Source organism: Trichomycterus rosablanca, chromosome 25, assembly GCF_030014385.1.
Source record: "Trichomycterus rosablanca isolate fTriRos1 chromosome 25, fTriRos1.hap1, whole genome shotgun sequence".
Lineage (NCBI taxonomy): Eukaryota > Metazoa > Chordata > Actinopteri > Siluriformes > Trichomycteridae > Trichomycterus > Trichomycterus rosablanca.
The window spans coordinates 14534904-14561188 of NC_086012.1; the positions used below are offsets into that span (position 1 = coordinate 14534904).

Sequence of the window (26285 nt, forward strand, 5' to 3'; positions counted from 1 at the left end):
TATACAGTATACACACACAAGCACATTCTCACACTATTTACATAACACACACACACTCTCCTCTAGAGACCCACTCATTATATAGTATATATACATAAACACTTATACACTATAGCCTATATACAGTGTATCACAAAAGTGAGTACACCCCTCACATTTCTGCAGATATTTAAGTATATCTTTTCATGGGACAACACTGACAAAATGACACTTTGACACAATGAAAAGTAGTCTGTGTGCAGCTTATATAACAGTGTAAATTTATTCTTCCCTCAAAATAACTCAATATACAGCCATTAATGTCTAAACCACCGGCAACAAAAGTGAGTACACCCCTTAGTGAAAGTTCCTGAAGTGTCAATATTTTGTGTGGCCACCATTATTTTCCAGAACTGCCTTAACTCTCCTGGGCATGGAGTTTACCAGAGCTTCACAGGTTGCCACTGGAATGCTTTTCCACTCCTCCATGACGACATCACGGAGCTGGCGGATATTCGAGACTTTGCGCTCCTCCACCTTCCGCTTGAGGATGCCCCAAAGATGTTCTATTGGGTTTAGGTCTGGAGACATGCTTGGCCAGTCCATCACCTTTACCCTCAGCCTCTTCAATAAAGCAGTGGTCGTCTTAGAGGTGTGTTTGGGGTTATTATCATGCTGGAACACTGCCCTGCGACCCAGTTTCCGGAGGGAGGGGATCATGCTCTGCTTCAGTATTTCACAGTACATATTGGAGTTCATGTGTCCCTCAATGAAATGTAACTCCCCAACACCTGCTGCACTCATGCAGCCCCAGACCATGGCATTCCCACCACCATGCTTGACTGTAGGCATGACACACTTATCTTTGTACTCCTCACCTGATTGCCGCCACACATGCTTGAGACCATCTGAACCAAACAAATTAAACTTGGTCTCATCAGACCATAGGACATGGTTCCAGTAATCCATGTCCTTTGTTGACATGTCTTCAGCAAACTGTTTGCGGGCTTTCTTGTGTAGAGACTTCAGAAGAGGCTTCCTTCTGGGGTGACAGCCATGCAGACCAATTTGATGTAGTGTGCGGCGTATGGTCTGAGCACTGACAGGCTGACCCCCCACCTTTTCAATCTCTGCAGCAATGCTGACAGCACTCCTGCGCCTATCTTTCAAAGACAGCAGTTGGATGTGATGCTGAGCACGTGCACTCAGCTTCTTTGGACGACCAACGCGAGGTCTGTTCTGAGTGGACCCTGCTCTTTTAAAACGCTGGATGATCTTGGCCACTGTGCTGCAGCTCAGTTTCAGGGTGTTGGCAATCTTCTTGTAGCCTTGGCCATCTTCATATAGCGCAACAATTCGTCTTTTAAGATCCTCAGAGAGTTCTTTGCCATGAGGTGCCATGTTGGAACTTTCAGTGACCAGTATGAGAGAGTGTGAGAGCTGTACTACTAAATTGAACACACCTGCTCCCTATGCACACCTGAGACCTAGTAACACTAACAAATCACATGACATTTTGGAGGGAAAATGACAAGCAGTGCTCAATTTGGACATTTAGGGGTGTAGTCTCTTAGGGGTGTACTCACTTTTGTTGCCGGTTGTTTAGACATTAATGGCTGTATATTGAGTTATTTTGAGGGAAGAATAAATTTACACTGTTATATAAGCTGCACACAGACTACTTTTCATTGTGTCAAAGTGTCATTTTGTCAGTGTTGTCCCATGAAAAGATATACTATCTATCTATCTATCTATCTATCTATCTATCTATCTATCTATCTATCTATCTATCTATCTATCTATCTATCTATCTATCTATCTATCTATCTATCTATCTATCTATCTATCTATCTATCTATACACACAAGCACATTCTCACACTATCTACATAACACACATAAACGCACACATACACTCACCTCTAGAGACCTACTCATTATACTGTATTGTATACACACTCATACAAATACACTATAGCCTACACACACACACACACACAAGCACATTCTCACACTATCTACATACCACACACACTCACCTCTAGAAACCCACTTATTATACAGTATGTATACATAAACACTCATATACAAATACACTATATCCTACACACACAAGCACATTCTCACACTATCTACATAACACACACACATACATACACTCACCTCTAGAGACCCACTTATTATATAGTATATGTACATATACACTTATATACAAATACACTATAGCCTATATACATGTGTATATATATATATATACACACAAGCACATTCTCACACTATCTACATAACATACACACATACACTCACCTCTAGAGACCCACTCATTATATAGTATATATACAGTACATAAACACTTATATATACACTTATAACAGCAAAAAACTGTTATATCAAGTTGAGAGGCAATTTGTCTGGGTGATTAGTGGTAATCGATTAGTGGTAATCCATGAAGCTGCAAAAAAACACTGTGTTTAAGTGAGCTGTTCGTCACCATGGACTTAGAGGCTGACATGCAAGAAATACACTCATGATTCAAAATCAGGACCTCAAAGCTTGACTAATGTCTGCTGGTGATGACATGGACAAAAAAAGAAAGAGCAGGAGCTTCTTACTTACACAGCAGCCTTTTTTAGCCCACAGCAATGTAATGCTTACTTGATTCTGGACAGTGTCACCCATGTTCCAGCAGCTTCTAATTCTATGCAGACTCTTATTTGGTGGTTGTAAGATTACATACTTACAAAGAAATTTGCACTTAGCACAAGTTAACAGTTTGCGTTTTCTTTTAGCCCTTGGCAGAAGGCCGCTTTTAAACAAGCTAAACGATTAACTTTCACTTTGTACTGCTGTCTTGTTTTTGAAACTAATTACTAAGTTTTTACTTCACAGTTTTAAAGGTCACTGCAAAATCTCTCAGGCAACATTTATATGTATATACGTTTTTAAATGTATCCCTAGTACACATTCAAAAGGTGCTCTGTAATAAGATACTATCAAAGTGATAATAAAATAAATTGAACAGCCAGTAAAGTCGCATTTACGAGACACAGGTTTATGAGATGTAATTCATAATACAAACTAACCTTTTTCCACCAATAAAAATGTGAATGAAAATTATGTACACATTTAAATAAACCAGATGGTGCAGCTGACCTGTGGTTTGAGTTGGTTGAGTTTATCTTTTCTTGATGGCTCTTTAGACACAGTGTTGTTTTACCTTGGTTGACAATCCTACATATTGGGTTCAATCTTACAGGTCTTGCAGGTGGTGAGGTATGTTCCGCCAGGTTACAGATAGATTGGCACCATGAGGACATCCTATTTTTAATAATATGTGGACATTAGTGGTGGACAGTAATCAAGTACGGTAACATGAAATGTAAATATCTGTACTTCATTTGCACTTGTAAGTAAAAACAAACTTAACTTATTAATGCTGTTAAACACACGTGACTGACAAAGACCTCTGTGCATTACAGCTTAACTGAATAGAGGTGAGTTAAGAATAGGGGTGGGTTACAAGTAGAGGTGGGTTATGAATACAGGTAGATTACGAAAAGAGGTGAGTTAAGAATAGGGGTGGGTTACAAATAGAGGTGAGTTATGAATACAGGTGGATTACGAATAGAGGTGAGTTAAAAATATGGGTGGGTTACAAATAGAGGTGGGTTATGAATACAGGTGGATTATGAATAGAGGTATGTTATAAAAACAGGTGGGTTATGAATAAGGGTAGGTTATAAAAACAGGTAGGTTATGAATATAGGTGGGTTACATGAAAACTGCAAACAGGCAGTTGTGTAATGTAAGTAATAATACTTCGTTACTTCGTACTTAAGTATTTTTGGACTATCTGTTGTTACACCGAGTTTATCGTGAAATTTGGTAGCTAAATGATGATGTGTGACGGTACTAAACAATAACAACAACAAATAAAACACAGTTGTCCCAAAAAGAGCACAAGTCCGGAAAAAGAGGAGGTATGGTCACTCCAGGTAATCGCTTCTCAAAATAAAATGATGTTAAAATCCACTTAACTGCTGCAACTGTAGTGAAATGTCTCCATCTAGTGAAAATGAAGTTTGATTTTTGACTCTCATAACATTTCATTGTCGTTGTTTTACCACCGCTTTATCCTCTTAAGTATAAAGCAATAAGCGTTTGTTTCAGAAGCTTATAATTCATGGCAGACCTGTTTTGTGGTTTGGTGGACACATTAGTACAATAGAAAACAATAGAAAGTAATCTCCTCTGCAAGGTTTTTGTTTAATTACACATGCTTTATTAATTATAAAACCAGTCCAATATATTGAATGTGGAATTAATGTACAGTAGAACATTAGATGAATGCACACAGTGACAACAAAAAACAAATGAATGGTGCCCAGCTCTGCCCTACACTGAGTTCACATTGTTATGTAAGTTTGATGATAAAAATATAAATTATTTGCAATCATGCTTTTACGGAGTTCTTGTTGAACTGATTGACAATTCTCTCAAAAGACTTTGATGATACTACTTTTGTATCCAATCATAACACCCTCATCGGTTACCACTTCCACCTGCTTATCATGAAATGTTTCAAAACTGTGTAACTTGAAAATTCTAAACAGTTTTTACAATTATTTTGCCCTACTTTTATTAGTAATGTGTTTACATTTACTAAATACAATCAATGTGATTAGCTAAAACTTTAAAAGTCATTTCTTTGTACTATTATCAGTTAAATAAAGCTTCAAGAGGATTAGCAAATCATAGATTCTTGCTTTCATTGCATTTTACAAAATGCCCCAACTATTCAGGAAATGGGGTTTGCGTATCTAATGTATGTACAATGTTGATCTGGGCAGATCTTCTCCTTTTTGGACCAAGAAGTATGTGTTTATTAGAATCCACAAATTGCAATGACATACTGTACATCCTTACATGTGGTAAGTAAACATACAACTTCAGCAAAACATCAATAATAAAACGCCAAAGGACCTGCAACCTGTTTGCAAGGCCGCAAAGTAAATGCCTGTAACTGGAGCTTCAGCTTGAGATTCTCTGGAGTTTACACTTGTTAAATATAACCACTGGCCAGCCAGCTAAGCAAAACGAGCCAGTAGACGACCCAAGCCTAGCACTGGCAAAGAGAGCACTCTTACTCTGGGCTGGCTGAGCAACTTTGACCTCATGTGGCAGTAGATATGTGTAAAGTGTAAAGAGGAGCTGAACATACTGGAAATAAAAGGACAATTACATATACTGAATGTATACAGAGTGTTCAGTATTTACAAAGATTATAAGAAGTATGTACAGCGAGTGGAAGGAGGAGCGTAAAGTAAAGTGAGAGTCAGGAAGAGTGTAACAAGTAAAAGAAATAAGGGTGTGTAATGTGTAAAGAAAATGTATGAGGAAGTATAAGATACAGAGTGTAAGTTAAGGGAGTGTAAAAATACCGAAAATATAAAAGGCTGTAATGTACAGAGAGTTTAGGCCTGTTACATGCACAGAGAATAAGGCAAAGTGTAACATATTTTGGGAGTAATTGAATTGTAATTAGACGTAATTGAATTGTAACATACTGGAGTTAAACTGGGAGGAATATAACATACTGGATTGTAGATCGAATTGTGTTGTATTGGACTTCAGGGCAAACTGGTTTTTGTATTGTTACGTACTGGAGTGTTTACAAAAATTAAAGTAACGTACTGGAGTGTTGACTGGTTTGTATTGTAGGGTACTGTAATGTAAACTGGTTTGCATTGTAGGGTACTGGAGTGTAGACTGGTTTTCATTGTAGGGTACTGGAATGTGGACTGGTTTATATTGTAGGGGACTGAAGTGTGGACTGGTTTGTATTGTAGGGTACTGGAGTGTAGACTGGTTTTCATTGTAGGGTACTGGAATGTGGACTGGTTTATATTGTAGGGGACTGAAGTGTGGACTGGTTTGTATTGTAGGGTACTGGAGTGTGGACTGGTTTGTATTGTAGGGGACTGAAGTGTTGACTGGTTTGTATTGTAGGGTACTGGAATGTGGACTGGTTTGTATTGTAGGGTACTGGAGTGTGGACTGGTTTGTATTGTAGGGGACTGAAGTGTTGACTGGTTTGTATTGTAGGGTACTGGAATGTGGACTGGTTTGTATTGTAGGGGACTGAAGTGTTGACTGGTTAGTATTGTAGGGTACTGGAGTGTGGACTGGTTTGTATTGTAGGGTACTGGAGTGTGGACTGGTTTGCATTGTGGGGTACTGGAATGTAAACTGGTTTGCATTTAAGGGTACTGCAGTGTCGACTGGTTTGCATTTTAAGATACTGGATTGTTGACTGGTCCTCATTGTAGGGTACTGGAATTTAGACTGGTTTGTACTGTAGGGTACTGAAATGTAGACTGGTTTGCATTGTAGGGTACTAGAACGTAAACTGGTTTGCATTGTAAGGTACTGGAGTGTTGACTGGTCCTTATTGTAGGTTACTGGGGTGTGAACTGGTTTGCATGTTAAGGTACTGGAGTGTAGACTGGTTTTAACTGTAGGGAACTGTAATGTAAACTGGTTTTCATTTCAAGGTACTGAAATGTAGACTGGTTTGTATTGTAGGGTACTGGAGTGTAGACTGGCTTGCATTGTAGGGTACTGGAATGTAGACTGGGTTGCATGTTAAGGTACTGTAATGTAAACTGGTTTGCATTGTAAGGTGCTGGAGTGTTGACTGGGTTACATTGTAGGGTACTGGAATGTAAAATGGTTTTCATTTTAAGGTACTGAAATGTAGACTGGTTTTCATTGTAGGGTACTGAAGTGTTGACTGGTTTGTATTGTAGGGTACTGGAGTGTGGACTGGTTTGCATTGTGGGGTACTGGAATGTAAACTGGTTTGCATTTAAGGGTACTGGAGTGTCGACTGGTTTGCATTTTAAGATACTGGATTGTTGACTGGTCCTCATTGTAGGGTACTGGAATTTAGACTGGTTTGTACTGTAGGGTACTGAAATGTAGACTGGTTTGCATTGTAGGGTACTAGAACGTAAACTGGTTTGCATTGTAAGGTACTGGAGTGTTGACTGGTCCTTATTGTAGGTTACTGGGGTGTGAACTGGTTTGCATGTTAAGGTACTGGAGTGTAGACTGGTTTTAACTGTAGGGAACTGTAATGTAAACTGGTTTTCATTTCAAGGTACTGAAATGTAGACTGGTTTGTATTGTAGGGTACTGGAGTGTAGACTGGCTTGCATTGTAGGGTACTGGAATGTAGACTGGGTTGCATGTTAAGGTACTGTAATGTAAACTGGTTTGCATTGTAAGGTGCTGGAGTGTTGACTGGGTTACATTGTAGGGTACTGGAATGTAAAATGGTTTTCATTTTAAGGTACTGAAATGTAGACTGGTTTTCATTGTAGGGTACTGAAGTGTTGACTGGTTTGTATTGTAGGGTACTGGAGTGTGGACTGGTTTGTATTGTAGGGTACTGGAGTGTGGACTGGTTTGTATTGTAGGGTACTGGAGTGTGGACTGGTTTGCATTGTGGGGTACTGGAATGTAAACTGGTTTGCATTTAAGGGTACTGGAGTGTCGACTGGTTTGCATTTTAAGATACTGGATTGTTGACTGGTCCTCATTGTAGGGTACTGGAATTTAGACTGGTTTGTACTGTAGGGTACTGAAATGTAGACTGGTTTGCATTGTAGGGTACTAGAACGTAAACTGGTTTGCATTGTAAGGTACTGGAGTGTTGACTGGTCCTTATTGTAGGTTACTGGGGTGTGAACTGGTTTGCATGTTAAGGTACTGGAGTGTAGACTGGTTTTAACTGTAGGGAACTGTAATGTAAACTGGTTTTCATTTCAAGGTACTACTGTAGACTGGTTTGTATTGTAGGATACTGGAGTGTAGACTGGTTTGCATGTTAAGGTACTGGAGTGTAGACTGGGTTGCATGTTAAGGTACTGGAGTGTGAACTGGTTTGCATGTTGAGGTACTGGAGTGTTGACTGGTTTGTATTGTAGGGTACTAGAACGTAAACTGGTTTGCATGTTAAGGTACTGGAGTGTAGACTGGGTTACATATTAAGGTACTGGAGTGTGAACTGGTTTGCATGTTAAGGTACTGGAGTGTAGACTGGGTTACATATTAAGGTACTGGAGTGTGAACTGGTTTGCATGTTAAGGTACTGGAGTGTGAACTGGTTTGCATGTTAAGGTACTGGAGTGTGAACTGGTTTGCATGTTAAGGTACTGGTTAGGAATGAATTGACGCAGGTTGGCATTAGCATTGCGCTGTGAGACACGGGGGGAGGTAAACAAGATGGCGGCTGCCTTGAACCAGCTGCAGCATTAAGATCAGAGTAAAGGATATCTGAGACTGCAGTGACAACAGAAAGGGAAGAAAATCTGAATAAATGCATCGTGTACGCTTATTAGTATCACTGCGCTGAGGTAAGACTTCTGTATTTAACTTTTGTTTTACGTTTCTACCTTGAACTCTTGTCATGCAGCAACTGTTTGATTAGCGGTTAGCAGGTTAGCTTAGCACTGGTAGCTGGCTTGTAAACATGGCTAACAAGCTAACACACCGTTTCAGCGACTAACTTGTTTTTTTCCACCGAATTATTCTCACACCGTGTAATATGCTGTTTTATAGGACAACTTTTTCTGATATACTGACTGGTAAAACTAGGTAGGTTACATTTAGTAAAGCAAGCCCGGTTCGGTTTGACAACACAGCGGCTGGTGGGTAACTTAGCGCTAACGACTAAACAGCTTATAGTAAATAGTTTTAGACCTCAGTGCCCAACATGCGGTCATTTAATCATTAAAAAAGCTGAATTATTTTAGTTATGGTGGTGGTATGAAGGTAGACGGTCATTTAACGTCTGCAAAACTGTTCACCTGCTTTGAAAGTTGTATATTAAGGGTCTCAGGATAAGCATAAGACTAACTTTGGTATTATTCTAGTAGGGATGGATCACATACCCTCCAAAAGTCATTGATATCTGCGGCAACAACACGAATATCTACAGAGAGAATATGCTCAACAAAAGACATTATAATCTTGCAAGATTTATTTGTCGAACATTAATGTGCTTGTCTCTGTACATAAGGGATTATGCCCAACATCAACAGAAAGTAAGCATATATGTGCTTAAAATACATATATATCCAAAGAATGTCCTCTGTTCTTTTTGTTACTCAGCAATACTATTTGTTTTATATTTGTGATCATTTTGATGAATAAATAGATGCAACCAACACCACTGCAATAATTTGATTTGGAGATTTTTTTCTTAATGCTGTGTTAAAACATGTATAAACCCAGTATTTTGCATATATTGGTAACATAAGCTTTAGAGAGGCTACTCAGTTCACTAGAAGCCTGCCTTTTTCTGTTTTCAACTGTGGAATGTACAAGGCATGATAGCAATCTTTAAAATAGTTTTTGTTCATGTGGAAGATTTCTTTTCACATGTTCACAGCAAAGCATGTTATCCGAGTTGCTACCTGTTGTTTACGAGTCAGTTAGTCTTGGGAATGTTATGGCGTGTTGTGAATGGCCCACGTATCGCCAGTATCACAATCCAGATAACTACCTAGCCAACAAGTCTAAAAGCAATTAGGTTTTGTTTTTTTGTTCTAAATGGGTGGATTGGTTTGAGCTGATATGAAGAAAGCTTTCCAGACCCAAAACACATTTTGAGCTTTACCAAAATGTCCATTTTGATGGACTACAAAAGCAGAACTCCTGTCAGTCCCAAATAAAAAATCTCAGGCTGCAGTGGGCACAGTCTTAATAATACATCTTAATTTGTTCTGTGACATTTAGGTGGTAGAATCAGCATAGTTGGTAGGCTGATAGTTAAAGTTAAAGTTTTTTGATATTTTAAATTTGATGTCAGTTGTAGTATATTGCGGGTTTAAATTGGTAGTGCTTTTTATACTTTTATTGTAACTCACTGTAGTAAGTAACTACTGTTGTTACATTGTCTACATTGTTTTAAATCTGATCTAGACCCTTGCAAACAAAACCTGAGTAAAACAAAACATTAGAATAAATATAGTCTTGTAAGTTAACATTTTTCCATATATTTTATTACTAATTAATATTGTATTCTTTTGTTCTTTTCCCAGGCTTTGAATATGTTTTGATGTGCTGGTAACAAACAGTCTTAAAATGACAATTGGAACAAACCAAAGAAGCGCTGTTAATACTCTGGACCTGCATGTGTATTGCCGTCATCGGAGTGAAGACGTGTGACTGCCTGATGGACCTGATGATCTAGATTGCATCATATTGTGGAAAAGAAAAAGCTATTTTTATGCTGCTGATGTTGTCGGAGATGAATAAGTGTCCAGTCATACCAAATGTTGGCTAATACCAGCCTGGACTCAGCTGGACAGTGTTTTGGACAACCAAAGGCCAGTGCTCTACAGTGGTGGTCTTTATTCTTTTTTTTTTGCTATTGTCTATTGCACCATACCTTTAGCTGCCACTCAAGTTTACTTTTCGTTTCCGTCTGGGCCAGTTTAAAAGCAACACCATCGTTGCACATAATGAAGCATGAGTTTTCCCTGATGCCAATATAGATATTCCTACAACCCAATTAGACATAAATTCCTGTTTTACCAGGAATACAACCCACTTCCCTCAGCAGTACCGGACACTGCCAGAGTAACTGAGGGAAGAAGTTAGTCCGAAAGAAAAGATGAGTGTCGGTGACCTCCAGCACTCAGTGTACATGCCTGAGAATGAGCTCATGGGCATGGACACCTTTATTCATCGCATTGACTCCACCGAGGTGATATACCAGCCTCGACGCAAACGCGCCAAGCTGATCGGGAAGTACCTGATGGGTGATCTTTTGGGGGAAGGCTCGTATGGCAAAGTAAAGGAGATGTTGGACTCAGAGACTCTTTGCAGACGAGCTGTCAAGATCCTTAAGAAGAAGAAACTGAGGAGGATTCCCAATGGAGAGGCCAATGTAAAAAAGTAAGAATTCTTTTTTTTTTTTCTGTCCAGTGCTCTCAGTGGTTTATGTTGCTGCAGTACACTTTCTGATGATTGTGCTGTATTAAAAAGAAACTCTGGTTTCAGCGTTGCACTGTTAGTTTGCTCAGCACTCAGACATGCTTTGCTCAGACATCTACACTTGGTCCATAGTTTTCCATAGTAAGTTTTGTATTTGCATTGTACATTCTGTGAGCATTTGATTGTATTGGTAAATCAGATAGTGGTTAAGTAACCTGCATCAGCCACAGATTCATTACAGATGTAAATGTTTGCTTTGCTTGAGCTTCTTACAAAAACGCTTTTCTTTAGGGCACTTGGGTGGAGCAGCTAGTTAAAAGCTTGACTGGATGGTAGTTCACCTCCCACTGTTGACAAGCTGCCATGATTAGTGGAACAATATGGACTTGTGTTCACTACCCAGTATAAAGATGTGGCTGGCAGTTCATTACATGTTAACGTGTTTATACGAGCGTTCTTCAAAAAATTTCCTCACTTTTAAAAACTCTATTTATTAAGAATTTCAAACACAAATGACATCACTTTTCCACACAGTCACCTTCCGATGCATTTTCCCAGCGTTGTACCAACTTTTTAATGCCATCAGCAAAAAATGTTTTTGGTTGAGCGTGTAGCCACTGATGCAGCGCTGCTTTCACATCATCATCACATAAAATCTTCTTCCCCCTAAAGCTTCTTTGAGCGTCCAAAAAGGTGGATATCAGATGACGCTAAATCCGGACTATAATCGTCTCTTAGTCTCTCAGACACGACCAGTTACTACTTTTCCCACCCTCACCGTTTATAACCAAAATATAAAAGTGTGGAAACTTTTTGAAGATCCCTCGTATGTGTCCAGTAAGGCTGCTGTGTGGTAGGTGGAGGTTGTCAAAGTAGGGGAAAAATTTTTTAAAAAAAGGTTGCCAGGTTGAATTTAAGGCACTTTTTTAAAAATTTGTTTGATGAGTTAAATTCTAGATTAATTGTCTGATGTTTGGCAGTATATTTGCCATGATGCATGCCAACATTTTTATCCCTAACTGGTTTTGAAGCAATGGTTTTCAACCATGCAAACACACCATGCATTTTAATAATAAACTGCTGCAGTGTGGAAACTTAGGACGCCTTTTTTACGAAGTGCTTTGGGTTTAGAATTATTTTTAAAATTCTCCATTTGTGTGTGGGTGTCTCGGAGCGTGTGCTCATTATTCCGTTGCATTGTGTTTCTGTCATTGGAATCTTCAAGGACTGTTTGGACTATTTTTGTGTGGAGCTGCATAAATAGCTGACAGTGGAAACCAAACAGTTCAATTTTGCCTTATATAGACTAATACAATGGCATAGTAGCCTTGTTACTCACTGCAGCAATTAGAATTCTTGGTGTCTGAAGGCTGCATGCCTTGACCGGCTGAAGCATGCTGCAGAGGGCCGCATTGCATAACACAGCTTCCGTTCCTATGGTAGCATCTCAGAATCCTGGGTACGAGTCTAGACTCTAGCCTTGATTGTCAGGGTCATTACATTTGAGCGAGAAGGGAAAGACTTTTATTTTGTAACTTGTTTTTGAAAATGGTCAGTACCATTAAATGTGCATCTACAGTAGTATAGAAATGCTTATTCTTTAATTTATTCTATATTTAGCTCATTTTGCTACATTCAATTAGTATATCAGAATATTTATTGATACAAACAAGCACACATGTAAAGTTTAAATGAGGAAAACTTTTCTTTTCATTATTCAACCCCCAGCTTCAGTACTTGGTGAAACAACATTTTTACCCCTTCACCTATTTTTAACTTATATCCAGCAATTTCGGTAAGTGTTAACAAGCTTCTGACACCTTTAATGTGGAGCCTTCACCTTTTCTTTTTGTGCAAAAGCTTCCACCTCGTTTGTCTATTAAACTTAAATCTAAAGGCTGAGAAGGTCACTACAGAATATTCCAGGACTGATTCCTTCCATCCCTGATCCACCTCCATGCTTGACCGTAGGGACTTTTAAATGTCCAATGCATTCTTCTTTCATATCCAACAATAAATCCGCCATGCTGTTTTAATGAAATAAATGTTGAGAACATATAATGCATTCACTAATCAGTGATTTATTACCCTGGCCACCCTACCATTTTTGTATGATTCACCAATGTGACTTGAATAATAAACTCCAATTAAGATGTAGTGAGTACATGCAGTGAGTCACTTCCTTTATGTCTCTGTGCTGTTCTCAGAAGTCTTACAAATGTAGCTGTGACGTTAGTTGTGATGTTCACCCTCTTTCTTTAAAAAAGACATATTGCTGCAGCTGTCTGTCTATTTGCAAAGTTAGAAAATGACATAATCTTCTACTTAGCGGTAGCGATGCAGTCAACGTAATGTTTTGACTTAAAATTTGTCCAAGGCACTCTAAAATCTTTATAAGTCTTTTTTTCTTGTAGTTAAGTGTCTCTTAATCACGGGGTTTCTTTGTGTTTGCTGTTCACCCTTATAACTGCGCTATTTTTCATCATACAGTTCAGTAAAACTAATTTCATTGTTAATTGCATAGATAACAAAGTCTGAAGAGAACATCTCACAATTAAAAAGCCAGAAAATAATACACATTGTTTAAAATTGAGTCTCATTGGTGAAAAATCCTAAGTTAATTAATCTAATGAAGCATTCCCCTTAGAACATAACGGCTAAATAAATGATCTACAATAGCCCTAATAAGTTTTATCTGCACTTTATAGAAACGTCTTAAAATTGATGTTTTCATTTTTTATTTGCATCCCCCTCAAATGTGCATCATTTCTGTATCTGAGTGGAGTAGAGACTTATCTGTTGTTTTATTTACTGAGATTCACACCCACAATCTTCTGATTGATACCCTAAAGTTCTTCCCACTAGGCTGCCACCATCCCAAATGTTTTTATTATAATGTACTGTGTTTTTCCTCACAGGGAAATTCAGCTGCTACGGAGACTACAGCATAAAAATGTGATCCAGTTGGTGGATGTATTGTACAATGAAGAAAAGCAAAAAATATATCCTTTCCAAAGCATGTCTTTCCCTTTTCTCTTCTTCTGACGCAGATGTGATCTAATCACTTTTTACACTCTAGTCTCAGTTAATTCTTGGTGTTTCTTCACATAGGATCTTTATCTTTCTCTATAAATGAATCTGGACTGTGTAAAATGTGTATGCTATCACCTACATGATTGTGTAACACATTTCTAGCTGTTATTTAGCTGCTGCCAAATTGTCTGCAACAAGGAATGACATCAAGACTTAAGAAATCTACAAATAACAATATAAAATATAAAAATAACAAAATATAAAAGTTAAACAAACTTTAGTTTGATGGTTAAACAAGTCGTTGGGTCCAAGTCATGTCAGAATGTACATAATGATCCCTACGTTTTTTGGGACAGAAGTATTATTTGATTTAGTAATTTTGCTTACAAATGTGTAATGTGTTAATTAAAAAGCATTTCTTCTGGTTTTGTTTCACAACAATGATGATTTTCTTCCTTGACCATACCAATACGTATATGGTAATGGAGTACTGCGTTTGTGGCATGCAGGAAATGTTGGACAGTGTTCCAGAAAAAAGATTTCCAGTATTTCAGGCTCACGGGTAAGGCAGCATTGTTCCACTGTTTAAATTATAACACTTGTTTATATATTATTGCTACAGAAAATCTTTCCACGATGTTTAACTTTTTTGGATTGCAGATTTTCTGGTTCTCCAAATTCTGCCATCATGTTTTAACACACATTTCTCTATGTATATGCTATAACAGCCTCCGCTCTTTTGGAAAGGCTTTCTACACGTTTTTGAATGATCTCTGTATTTATGTACATTTTAAGAATTAATTTAGGAGAGGTGTCCACATACTTTTGACCATTTAGTGTTTAATATTTTACATAGTATTCTACCCAGTGTTTTATACAGTTGATTGCTTCATGTTTTTTAAATTTTTTTTTATTATAAGGATGTCAGTGAAATTAACATTACTATAATAAGAATTCATGCCCTTTGGTCCTTGTAATATGAGTAACACCAAGGGAGCGTCTGCGAGTTTAGAAGAAAATGTAATGAAGGGATATTGAAGGAGGGTATAAAAATTAACCCGTGTGACACCTTTCATTTGGCTTGTTAAAAATAAGTATTGTGAACTTTTATTAATATACCTGCCCATCAACACCGGGCCAAAAATGTGGTTTGAGTGATGAATCATTCTCAGCACAGCAATGACAAACGTTATGGATATGAAAATGTAGAACATGGTGCTGGTACAACAGTGTAGATGAATTTTTTCTAAACCTTCATGTCACTGTTTTAGAATCAGCCAGCAAGCAAAAATATCCTTAGCATTGTGTTCTGAGCCTGAGCAATGAGCAACGATTAGAGGAGAATAAACTCAAACAATACACCTACAAGCTGTACCAGCAGGCTAGGAATTGTTTAATGTAGCAGCAAATAAGTGTGTTTAAATGACAATCACTGCTGCACCCTGTAGTAGAGAGAAACTCACAAACTTACAAAACTCACTCATGAAGAACACATACATGGTAGATACATCAGACAAATTATAACTTGTGGGTGATGAGTACAAGGCAGGATAACAAAATCCACGTGCACCTATCTGTATTACCACTGCTAGCTTGACATCTGCTTTTAAAACCTTTCAGAGGAAAACTGTTAATGCAACCCTTCTTGTGTCTCAGGTACTTTTGCCAGCTTTTGGATGGCCTTGAATATTTACACAGCCAGGGAATCGTTCACAAAGACATTAAACCGGGAAATTTGCTGCTGACCACAGACGGAGCTTTAAAGATCTCAGACTTGGGTGTAGCAGAGGTGAGATTATTATTACTGATGCCTTTTCTGGTAACATTAAGAGATCCAACAAAGTGCTCTAGGAGCTACTACAATCTGGCATCTTCACAGGTTTTTTTTCTTTTGGCTGTTCCTGTACGTGCTGTGTGAGACAATCTGCTGTGTTAAAAATATACATACAGCAGTTTGGATTGATTGATTTTGATTGATTGTTAATTTGATGGTATAGGACGTTTTTCAATATCTTTAATATTTTTTAACCTAATGGCTTGGTGTCTATATTACTCATCAGTGATTGATTGGCTACAGCTAATGGGTGGTAATAAATACCTGCCTACACATGTGATTCAAATATTATTCTGTATCCATACATAATACATAATGCTTCTGATGAACTGTGTACAACCTTGTTTGGAGACCCAGTGACAATTAAGACAGTAGGTTAACATCTGATTAGTGTAAAAGCCTTTAAGGATTCACACTGTGTTAATTTACTGCTAATTAATGGCTCTGTTGTCAGAAGCACTCAAGCCTTCACTTGACTACTCTAGTATTAGTCATTTAGATTTGCGTCAGACATTGAGTTCATTGCTACCTCACTGCAATTAATTCTTCAAATTCTTCAACACGTTTTATGTGTTCTTTTATTTGGGTTTCCCTATTACCTCAGGCTCTGCACCCATTTGCAGAGGACGACACATGTCGGACAAGTCAGGGCTCACCGGCGTTTCAGCCTCCTGAGATCGCTAACGGCTTGGACACATTTTCAGGGTTTAAAGTGGACATCTGGTCTGCTGGAGTAACACTGTAAGTAACACACAGACACAGATCAGCATTGTTAGGGAGAGAAAAACTGTATTTAGTTAAAGAGAATTGAAATGTCAGTAATTCACAACTGTTCACCCTCCTTTCTTTAGCAGAAGGTTTTACAGCAAATTTTTTGATACATTCTTTTTGCACATGTTCAAGTTTGGCTAGTTACTCTTTAAATCATTTAAATAATATCAGTTTTTAGATCTCATCACAGTGTAAGATAAGCTCTAACTGCTCAAGTACATCAAAGGAAAACTAATCTTATCAGAACACACACAGCATGTTTTTGCCACAAACATTAATTCTCACTAAGGGCTTCCTCTGGGTAACTCTTTATAAAGGACGTTTAATGTCACACCTTGGACATGGCTGATCCTTAAACATTCACTTTTGTCACATATAAGGACTACAAAACAAATTCTCCTCTAGACTTCTTTTAGAACGCTAACCTGCCCTATGCAGTATGGCTGTAGTTTCACATTTTTACACCCGACTGAGTGAAGAATTTTCAGTGTGTTTTAAATGTACCCATTTTAAAATGTGTGCTTTTCTGTGATGAACCTGAAATCCTAAACCGTGTGCTTCTCCTTGCAGATACAACATCACAACAAGCCTGTACCCATTCGAGGGGGATAACATTTATAAGCTATTCGAGAACATTGGTAAAGGAGACTACACTATTCCGGAGGAGTGTGGCCCACTGCTTACTGACCTATTAAAAGGTATGAAAGATACTCCCGGCAGTCATTCTAGCGTACTTTATTATTACATTAATAATCAACTGGTGGATGTTTAAGAAGTCATTACAAAGTCCTATATTCATTGTGTAGATCTGCAGGGCCAGATTAAGACAAGATTACATCTGGTAAATGTCTTTGTAAATGTTGCCTCTGAAATGGGCTAAAAACAAGCACTACTACATGCACAGTGGTACTAAAACCAACCCATTAAATACTGGATGAGTTTGAATTAAATGGAAACAAATGCTGTGTGAATTTAATTTGAACTAGAACGGTGCTAAAACCCTTAAACACTTTTTGGAAATATATTTGGTTATTTGATTAGGTTCTTCTGCTGGTTTAAATTAAGCATTAATGTACTGTTTTGTATTTTACTCGTGGTGATGTGTAGCCTGAAATACAAATTCTATATTATATATTTATATCATAATTATGCATTTACTTTAATTGTGGTGAGCAGAGACACTTATTTCTTTTTTTTTTTTCCTCTTTAGAGATTTTTGTTAATACTACAATGCCTTGCACAAAATACTTAGAGCTTCATGGTTGTCACAGGCTGACATTTGTCACACGGGTTGAGTTTGTAATCAAGTTTAAGGCGAAACTGCTCTATGCAGCATTTTGTGGATTTGTGCACTAGATGGCACTCTGCCATCATTCTGCTATATCTACTGTATATACTCTATGGACATATACTGTTTACATTCTGAGTCATCATAGCTCCCTAAGGCACTCCCTCTGCATCATTTTTTCTTAATCATTTCTTAATTAATATATGACTGTGGAGGTGAAATGTTACCCTTACTTGAAATAGAAAAACTCAAACTGCACACACACACACACACACACACACACACACACACACACACACACACACACACACACACACACACACACACACATACTCATACTGTCTCAATGGTTTCATGCCATTTATTATAAGTTCTGACCTTTAAATGTACCGCAGTTATTTTTGATGGGTTTTTTAAATGAATGTATTTGTGGGATTGTTTTCATTGCTCAGATCAGTGCAAAAACAGTTACTGCAAAGGTTTTGCACATGACTAAGAAACCAAAAGCCAAAATCTTACTCTAAAGTTTTAGTTAGTATTAAACACATAGCAGATAAGCAGTGTTGTAGCTATAGGGGTAAATGGTAGGGGGCACAGTAGGACGTATTAACAGTTAAGTGTGTAAAATTAGTGAATGCAGATTCTGATAGCAAATACGGGAACGTGTTCTCCTCTAATGTACTTACTTGGTACATGGGCTCTGTCTCTCTCTGTCACTACTTGTTACCATCTTTACCACTTTCTTTCACCAACTCACACATTCATCTTCATCCAGGCTCTGTTTTCAGTTAGCTTTGCCCTCGTCATGTGCCCTTGAGGCAGCTCAGCAGCTAATGGCCAATACAATTTCTCTAATAATGAATCTGTGACTCTGTTGCTGCTTCTATTATTATATTCATCTTGCTGTAGAAATTCCTTAAGTTCTTTGTTCGCTTGTGTTTTGCAGGAATGCTTGAATATGATCCTGTGAAAAGATTCTCAATACAGCAAATTAGGCAACACAAGTAAGTCAAGCTTTTATTTTAATGTCACGTTAATGAAAACATTGTCACACTTATTTCTACCTACCATGCATGTAATTACCATTTATTGTAAATTCAATATCTCTCAGTAATGAGAAGGCTAATCCAGTTATAAACCATAATTGAAATAAATGTTAGAGGTAAACAGTTTAATTTAGTTAATAAATGTGGTGGCTTAATGGTTAATTAACTAGATTACTGATCAGTTGGTTAAGGGGTTCAATGGCAACTGCTTTTAAGTCTCTTGACTCAATATGAACTGTCCACAATTTAGCCTTGCACATTTTTTACCTTTGATTAATGTGCTTTGGTTTTTTGATGGTATAAACAAATTGTTGTAAACATATTTGTAAAATTCATTAGGCACCTTTGAGATTTGAATTTGAGAGCATGAGGTTTCTGAGATGGTACACTAGTGTATTATACTGTTGTTGTGCATTAGTGTATTGTACTTACTATCACAACATTTATACTATGTCATTTGATCCCTTAAATGTATGTAAATTAAATGAAAGCCAAAATGACTGTGACCAAGTTAAAAAGTAGATATTCCTACCTTTAGATTGGAACTTCAGCTGATCTAGAAATGCTGTTTTGTTAAAACAAATCAATGTTGTACCTGCTGGAGAGCTTTCTACAAGTTGCTGACCATATTACTTGCCTCCTTATAAGCACTTTCATGTTCATATTCAGCAAAAGTTCTCTAAAATATCACAATGTTTAGTAGCACATTAAAACAATTAGTGAATAGCTACAGATGAGGTTATGTTTAAGCAGATCACACATACTGTGGTGCTTCTTCCTGCAAAAGGAGAAGAGAATAGCAATGATAGAGTCTGAAATGAAGAGCAGAGTGGGAGGAGATCAGAATAGAAAAATGAGCCGAGGAGTAAATAGGTTAGATTAAAAGGGGAGGTGTAGGAATAGAAATAGACAAACTGTAGGAGTGAGTTGAGGGAAATTGAGTGGCAGGTAGGAAGTAGCAGAAAATAGGGAGGGAAAAGCATCTTGATTGAGAGACTGAGAGCTTTATATACTCAGTTTAATGAGCTCTGAGAAAGAAGAACCATGATTTCTGTGATTGTTAAAAACCTACTTAATCTCCAGTGCTGATTAAATTTGGCAGAGCTTTTAATATGTGGAGAGAGAGAAATGAGTTCTGGAACAGAAGGATAGGAGCAGGGGGCAGAGGGATATAGAACAAAACACAGGGGGAGGGACAGAATAAATACGATTCGGTGGACCAGCTTAGACCTGGATGACCATTCAAAGACCTTACATAATATTGTAAAAAGTTTCAGAAAAAATAAAGTCGTCTTAGTCAGTGTTGGGTAAGACCTGAAACCACTGTTAAATGTGTGTGACCTTGAACCCTCAGACGGCAATCCATGAGAAACCATTATGCTGCTCTGGGACAGTGTTAGACTAGTGGGTAGAGCTTTGGGCTATCAATTAAAAGGTTTAGAGTTTGAATCCCAGCTCTGCCGTACAGCCACTGTTGGGCCCTTGAGCAAGGACCTTAACCCTCTTGTCTCCAGTACAGTGGCTGACCCTGCGCTCTGACCCCAGCTTCCAAACAAACTGGGATATACATGGAACGAATTGTATATATGACATAATAAAGGCATTCTATTTTATCGTAGTCTGTAAATAGGCACAGGGGCCTGCGAGTACTTTGGAAAACGGTTTACACTTAACAGTGTCCATCGCTGCATTACGAAATGCTTTGTAGACACAGATCCAGATCTATTGAAAATGCATAATAAAGAGGAGAATCAGACAACAGCGATCATGGACTGTTAAGCAGGCGAATTAAGAAAGAATTGCCGATAATTGCTATTGGCATCCAGGTTGTTCAGGAAATTCTTTTTGCACTTTGTTCAGTTAAATAAATATTCAAGAGAATAAACAATTCTTGTTTTTATTGCATTTTACAAAATGTCTCAACTTTTCCTCGAATTGGGTTTGTAGAAGTTAGAACGAATAACACTGTGAGTTATGAGTGTTGATTAGATCACTGTTGTTAACATCTGTATGTGGGTGCTGCTTTGGTATAGTTGGGTGAGGAAGAAACACCCACCTTCGGAGCCGCCCGTACCAATCCCACCCAGTGCAGAGACTCGTGATGTCTGGAGGAGCATGACAGTGGTGCCCTACTTGGAAGATCTTCATGGTTACGGTGAGGAAGAGGAGGACGACGACATGTTTGACGGGGAAGACGACATCATCTACACTCAGGACTTTACCGTGCCAGGTAAACACACACTTACACACACTCTTGGCCTTTCTGTTTAAATCATTAGCATCTGCACTAGTTGCCTTAAAGGCTTAGAATTGAGGGTTTCAGGGAGTATTTAAACTTTTTCTAATTGTTATATTTACTTCTTTATATTTGCTATATAATTTATTAATGTATCTGTAGTGTGGATGGGTAATTAAATTATGTAAGTGTCCTTCTGTGTATTTTTTAATTTTTTTTAATTTTTTGATAACATTTGCTCACAGTGTCTTTATATATAGTTTATTTGATAACTAATGGTTTAGAATGTTCTGAAAATTGGGTGACTTAACCCATATAAATAGGGTTAGTTTGACTGCAGTTTGCAGAACTTAAAAGACGTCTTGTGGAGTCTTAGTCTCGGCAGGTTAGAACTGACAGCATAGTAGGCGGTTGGTTCTAATTATTTGGCTCATTGGTGTATCATCTTATATGTATGTTTTAATAAACAGACACCTTATAGATCAACATATTCATTAAGTAAATGTAAGTGTTTTATCGGTTTACAGGCCAGGTTGGAGAGGAAGAGGAGCAGGAGATGCTGGAGGAACCTGTTCCAGAGCGAAGTCGTGCCATGGTGAAACCGGTTTGCGTAAACGGGACTGAACCGGCGGCTCTAAAGCCCAAATCGGAGCGGCGCTCCAGCTCCTCCTCCAACCCCTCTCGGAAGGGAGTGTCTACGGCTAGCAAGATCCGCAAACTCTCCACCTGCAAACAGCAATGACCTCGCCCCCTTGTCACAGCTCCACCCATCTGTCGCTTTCTCTGTACAGGTGAGCGTAAAGAAAGAAAGGTATTCTGGGAAAACTTCATAAAAAAAATAAATTCATGAAATAAAAATCTCCTGCCACAAACTAATTAATTGATTAGTTGTTGGTCCAGATGTTTCTGGATCGGTGAGGCTTAACGTTGAATTCATTTCATTTTAAAACGTCATTACTCTACATTAGTTGTGTCTTAGACTAGCCTGCACAACAAGCTGAAAAACTGGGTTGTCTGTTAAAAAAAAAAAAAATATTTGGCAACCCTATGTGTTGTGGTGATGTGCCAAGTGACATTGTGAGGGATTAAATATGAAGTCCTGTGTAAAAAAAAGTTTTAGTTCCCTTCCAATTTCTTATTTTGTTCTTTTTTTGCTAATTTGCCACATTTGAATCTTCTAACTAATTTTTATATAAGAAAAAGACAGCACTACACACAGAATATATCTTTTAAATGATTTTATTTATTAATGGTAAAGATTTATTCACAACCCAGATTACCCCTGTGAAAAAGTAAACACTGCCTTGGATACTTAACCAACCAGTTAACCAATCTCAATTGCCAGTTGGGTTCAGTTTCATTAGCCACACTCAGGCATGACTTGCAGACCTGTCGGATCTAAACGTTATTTAAATTGAACCTGTCTGGCAATGTGAAGCAGCCTATGCATTGGAAGGTGCACTTCAGTGCGTCCTCAGTGACAGTGATGCAAAATTGCTCTATTTGTTTCTGAATAAACAGTAGTGTGGGTTGGAAAAGCATAAATATAACATAGAAACAAGTATTTTTGATGTCTAAGTATTAAACTATCTCTTAAATTGCTGTGACGAATGAATAACAAGGTCCAGTCCGTAGTGACTCATTGTTCACACTGTATGTTCACCCCTGCATCATCAACCCGTGTGCAGGGCTTCATGTGTGTGTAAGAAAATGCACCACTGAATGACGGCTAGAAAGCATAGAATAATGTGAGGGCTAAATCTACAGTGGAGTTTATGCTGGCCAGAGGAGCACCAGCTGAAGTGAGTACGTGGGTGTGAGAGAGTGTGTCACTCACATTAAATGAGAAGCGGCAAACTCGTGTTGTCGTGCCCACTGTAGCCTCTCGCACTGATAAGCTACGGCAGTCGTGATGACTCACTCGCTCTCTCCCTGCGACACCCCTCCCTCCCTCTCTTATCCGCTCACGTCACATCATCTTCCATCTGGCAGTTCACCCTAATCCACACTACTGACTCCCCCCGGGGGTTTCTCCGACAGGCGGGGGTGCTCGGGACCGCGAGGGCCAAAGCTTGCGTGGTGGAGGGGAGGATGTTAAAATGCTTTTCTGATTCCTTTCACACACTGCAGAGACAGTATTAACTTTTTATGTGGAAGCTGATGATGACTCAGACTCTTCACTTAGTGATAAAAGGTGCTGCTGGTGGGAGTGAGAGAGGACAAAGCCTGGATAGATTTCTGCATCTAAATTTAGCAGCTAAGCATAGGATCTAAAATATTTTTATATTTACTATTCATTCTACATTAGCTGGTTTTAGTGATGTAATGACCTTGGGGCTATATGTAAGAGTGGCTGTTTTAATTAGTGCAGAAAAGGTAAATATTCAGATTATATTAGAATTATTATTAATAATAAATCCTAGACTCATTTTGAATTAGGGAATACTCTCAAAAGGAAGTATTGATACCATGATGCTATTTCTAACATGCAATCTTTAATTTTTTGTCATGGACAATTTTGTATCTCCAGTTCACCTCACTTGCACGTCTTTGGACTGTGGGAGGAAACCGGAGCTCCTGGAGGAAACCCACGCAGACACGGGAAGAACATGCAAACTCCACACAGAAAGGACCCGGACCGCCCCACCTGGGGATTGAACCCAAAACCTTCTTGCTGTGAGGTGACAGTGCTACCCACTGAGCTACCGCCGCAGTGGGTTGTTACTTTATATTAATGCTTAAGGGCCGCTCGCTGGGTAGCACTGTCGCCTCACAGCCATAAGGTCCTGGGTTCGATTCCCAGGTGGGGCGGTCTGGATCCTTTCTGTGTGGGGTTTGCGTGTTCTCCCCGTGTCTGCTTGGGTTTCCTCTGGGAGCTCTGGTTTCCTCCTACAGTCCCAAAACATGCAAATGAGGTGAATTGGAGATACAAAATTGTCTATGACTGTGTTTGACATTAAACTTGAACTGATGAATCTTGTGTAACCAGTAGCTACCTGTCCGGACATAAATGTAACCAAAGTGTGTAAGACATGATGGTAAAATCCTAATAAATAAATATAGATACATATAATAATGCTTATGGTTTTGGAATGGGAGGTCAAACAAGCTCATGGTCAGGTGTCCACATACTTTCGATCATACAGTGTAGAAACATTATACAAGAATACATAAAACATGAATGGTTAAAATGTGTACAAACCATGTATTCATTATTTTTTTTATTATGTTTTTTCCAGCTTCTTCTGTTTTTGGATTTCCAGCCATGAATTTGCGCCACAGTTTCTGACACATGCTTTGCCATGGACTATGAACCCTAGAGGAAACCAGGACGTGTGAATATCAGACTTTTTAAAGGTCTTTTCCCTGGAGAGGATTAACTGATCGAGTCAGGGATGCTGTTACTGAGGAAACTCCTGTATTCTCCTGCCCTGGATATTCACTCTCTTTCTCTTGCACTGTAAAGCATCAGAGTTATTGTTTTGGAGTCTCCTTCTCTCTTTCTCCCTTTACATTCACTCGCTTTTTGCCAACGATCACCACCCAAAGAGGCGTGGCCAAATTCCTCTTATCCCCTTTGTGCCAGGCTGCTGGTGCCCATCAGATCTGACCTCAATATTTAGTTCTTTAGACGATGATTTTAATTTGACAGTAGTGAACTGCAGTTTAAGGTGTACATTGAATTATATTAAAAAATGGCATAAATGATGACAAAATATATCATTTATTATGTAAAAGCCATGGTGAGAATGCAAATGAGTGATAATTATTCCCCTATGATAAAAACTGCATGCTATGAAGTGCTTTGTTGGAAAAAAAGGGTCTGAACTGTACTGGCAATGTACGTGGTGCCGACGCCTGCTCAGTGCAGGAAGGTTTGGTTCAAGTTTTGTTTTGTCTTACATTAGGTTTCTGCTTTTTTTTCTTTCTTTTTTTTTTTTTTTTCCCTTTTTTTCTTTTAATAAATATTTTTTAATTATTATTTATATAAAACACCTCCCAACCAAACCAGTTTCAGTGGTCTTGTTTATTTTGTCATCCATAAAGCTGTTGTTTTATTTATTAAAAGATAATTAAACTATTTCTATTCATTTGTGCCACGTTTGTGCTGTTAAAAATAGTTTGTGCTTAAGTTTATATGTTAGGGTGTCTGCAGTCTTCAAACGATGCTAAGCAGTCAGAATAATTAGATTAAAAAAAACAGCTTCTAAACTGTTAGATTTCTTAAGGTTCTACATTTAATTTGATGCTAGGCACTATCGTATTAAGTATTTTTAACACTTTGAATTAACTTTAACATTGTGTATTCCTTCTTAAAAAGAAACTGAGAGCCAAACCAAAAGGGAAATCTGAGCTTAAGAGAGCGCTCCTGTTTCCTCAGCAGAGATGGGGTCATTGTTAGTGCCTGACCTCTTAGGTGCTTAGTGCTGTTACCATAGCATCAGTCCATCCTGTTGGTAATGCTGTGGACATTAATGGGAAGTAATGGAGTACATTAATTGAGGAATTCAGTTCCATCATTTGTTTCCTTTCTTGACTATAGCTACTCGCCTAACTTTTCAACTTTTGCTCCACTATTATAAAGACTTTACCTAACATTTTAAACGTTTTCCCCCCCCTCATTATAGCTTAAGAAAACTTAATTATAATGTGGCAATTGTGTACTTGTATTTGACTCGGCTAGTCACCACACATCATTTACAAAGTTTCCTGTTTGCTTCTTTAATTAAGGTCTAAGGGTCAGCTGTTGTTCGTTCTAAAGTATTTATCGATCATTGTAATATCATGAGTTGACAATACAATCTTGTATTGTGTAAACAAATTTTTTTTCATAACCCAGATTTTACTTAATGCGTGAGTCAGTGATGGTCTCTAGTATTGATGCTCACACTAGTTCTATCCTCCCAATTCAGGCATTTTCAATTCCCATTGGAATTCCTCTCCACTCTCAATTATTCACCGTCTCTGTGCAGGTGCCTTCAACCACTCAGCAGAGGTCGCAACTGCAGCAATAATGGGGAATCTCACAGATCCATCGACCATCTATTCTGGGTGGTTTGTATTGCTGCAGTGTAATACACTAACCCACCAC

The 26285-nt window shown here is 38.3% G+C and overlaps 1 protein-coding gene across 2 annotated transcripts in view; it reads left to right on the forward strand.

Annotated features, from left to right (window-relative positions):
• Positions 1–25201, forward strand: part of stk11 (serine/threonine kinase 11) — a 25752-nt gene extending 551 nt beyond the window's left edge. The window contains exons 1-11 of one of the 2 annotated variants that reach the window (XM_062987420.1): positions 8278–8398; positions 10088–10946; positions 13904–13987; positions 14491–14580; positions 15675–15807; positions 16457–16593; positions 17194–17321; positions 18858–18915; positions 20991–21187; positions 21721–21984; positions 24433–25201. In XM_062987420.1, coding sequence (XP_062843490.1) covers positions 10663–10946; positions 13904–13987; positions 14491–14580; positions 15675–15807; positions 16457–16593; positions 17194–17321; positions 18858–18915; positions 20991–21187; positions 21721–21935 — 1326 coding nt within the window. In that variant the 5' untranslated portion in view covers positions 8278–8398; positions 10088–10662 and the 3' untranslated portion in view covers positions 21936–21984; positions 24433–25201. Of the gene's footprint in view, positions 1–8277; positions 8399–10087; positions 10947–13903; positions 13988–14490; positions 14581–15674; positions 15808–16456; positions 16594–17193; positions 17322–18857; positions 18916–20990; positions 21188–21720; positions 21985–24432 lie in introns of those variants that run through there. The other variant, XM_062987421.1, reaches the window with a different exon arrangement.
• Positions 25202–26285: the final 1084 nt, after the last annotated feature.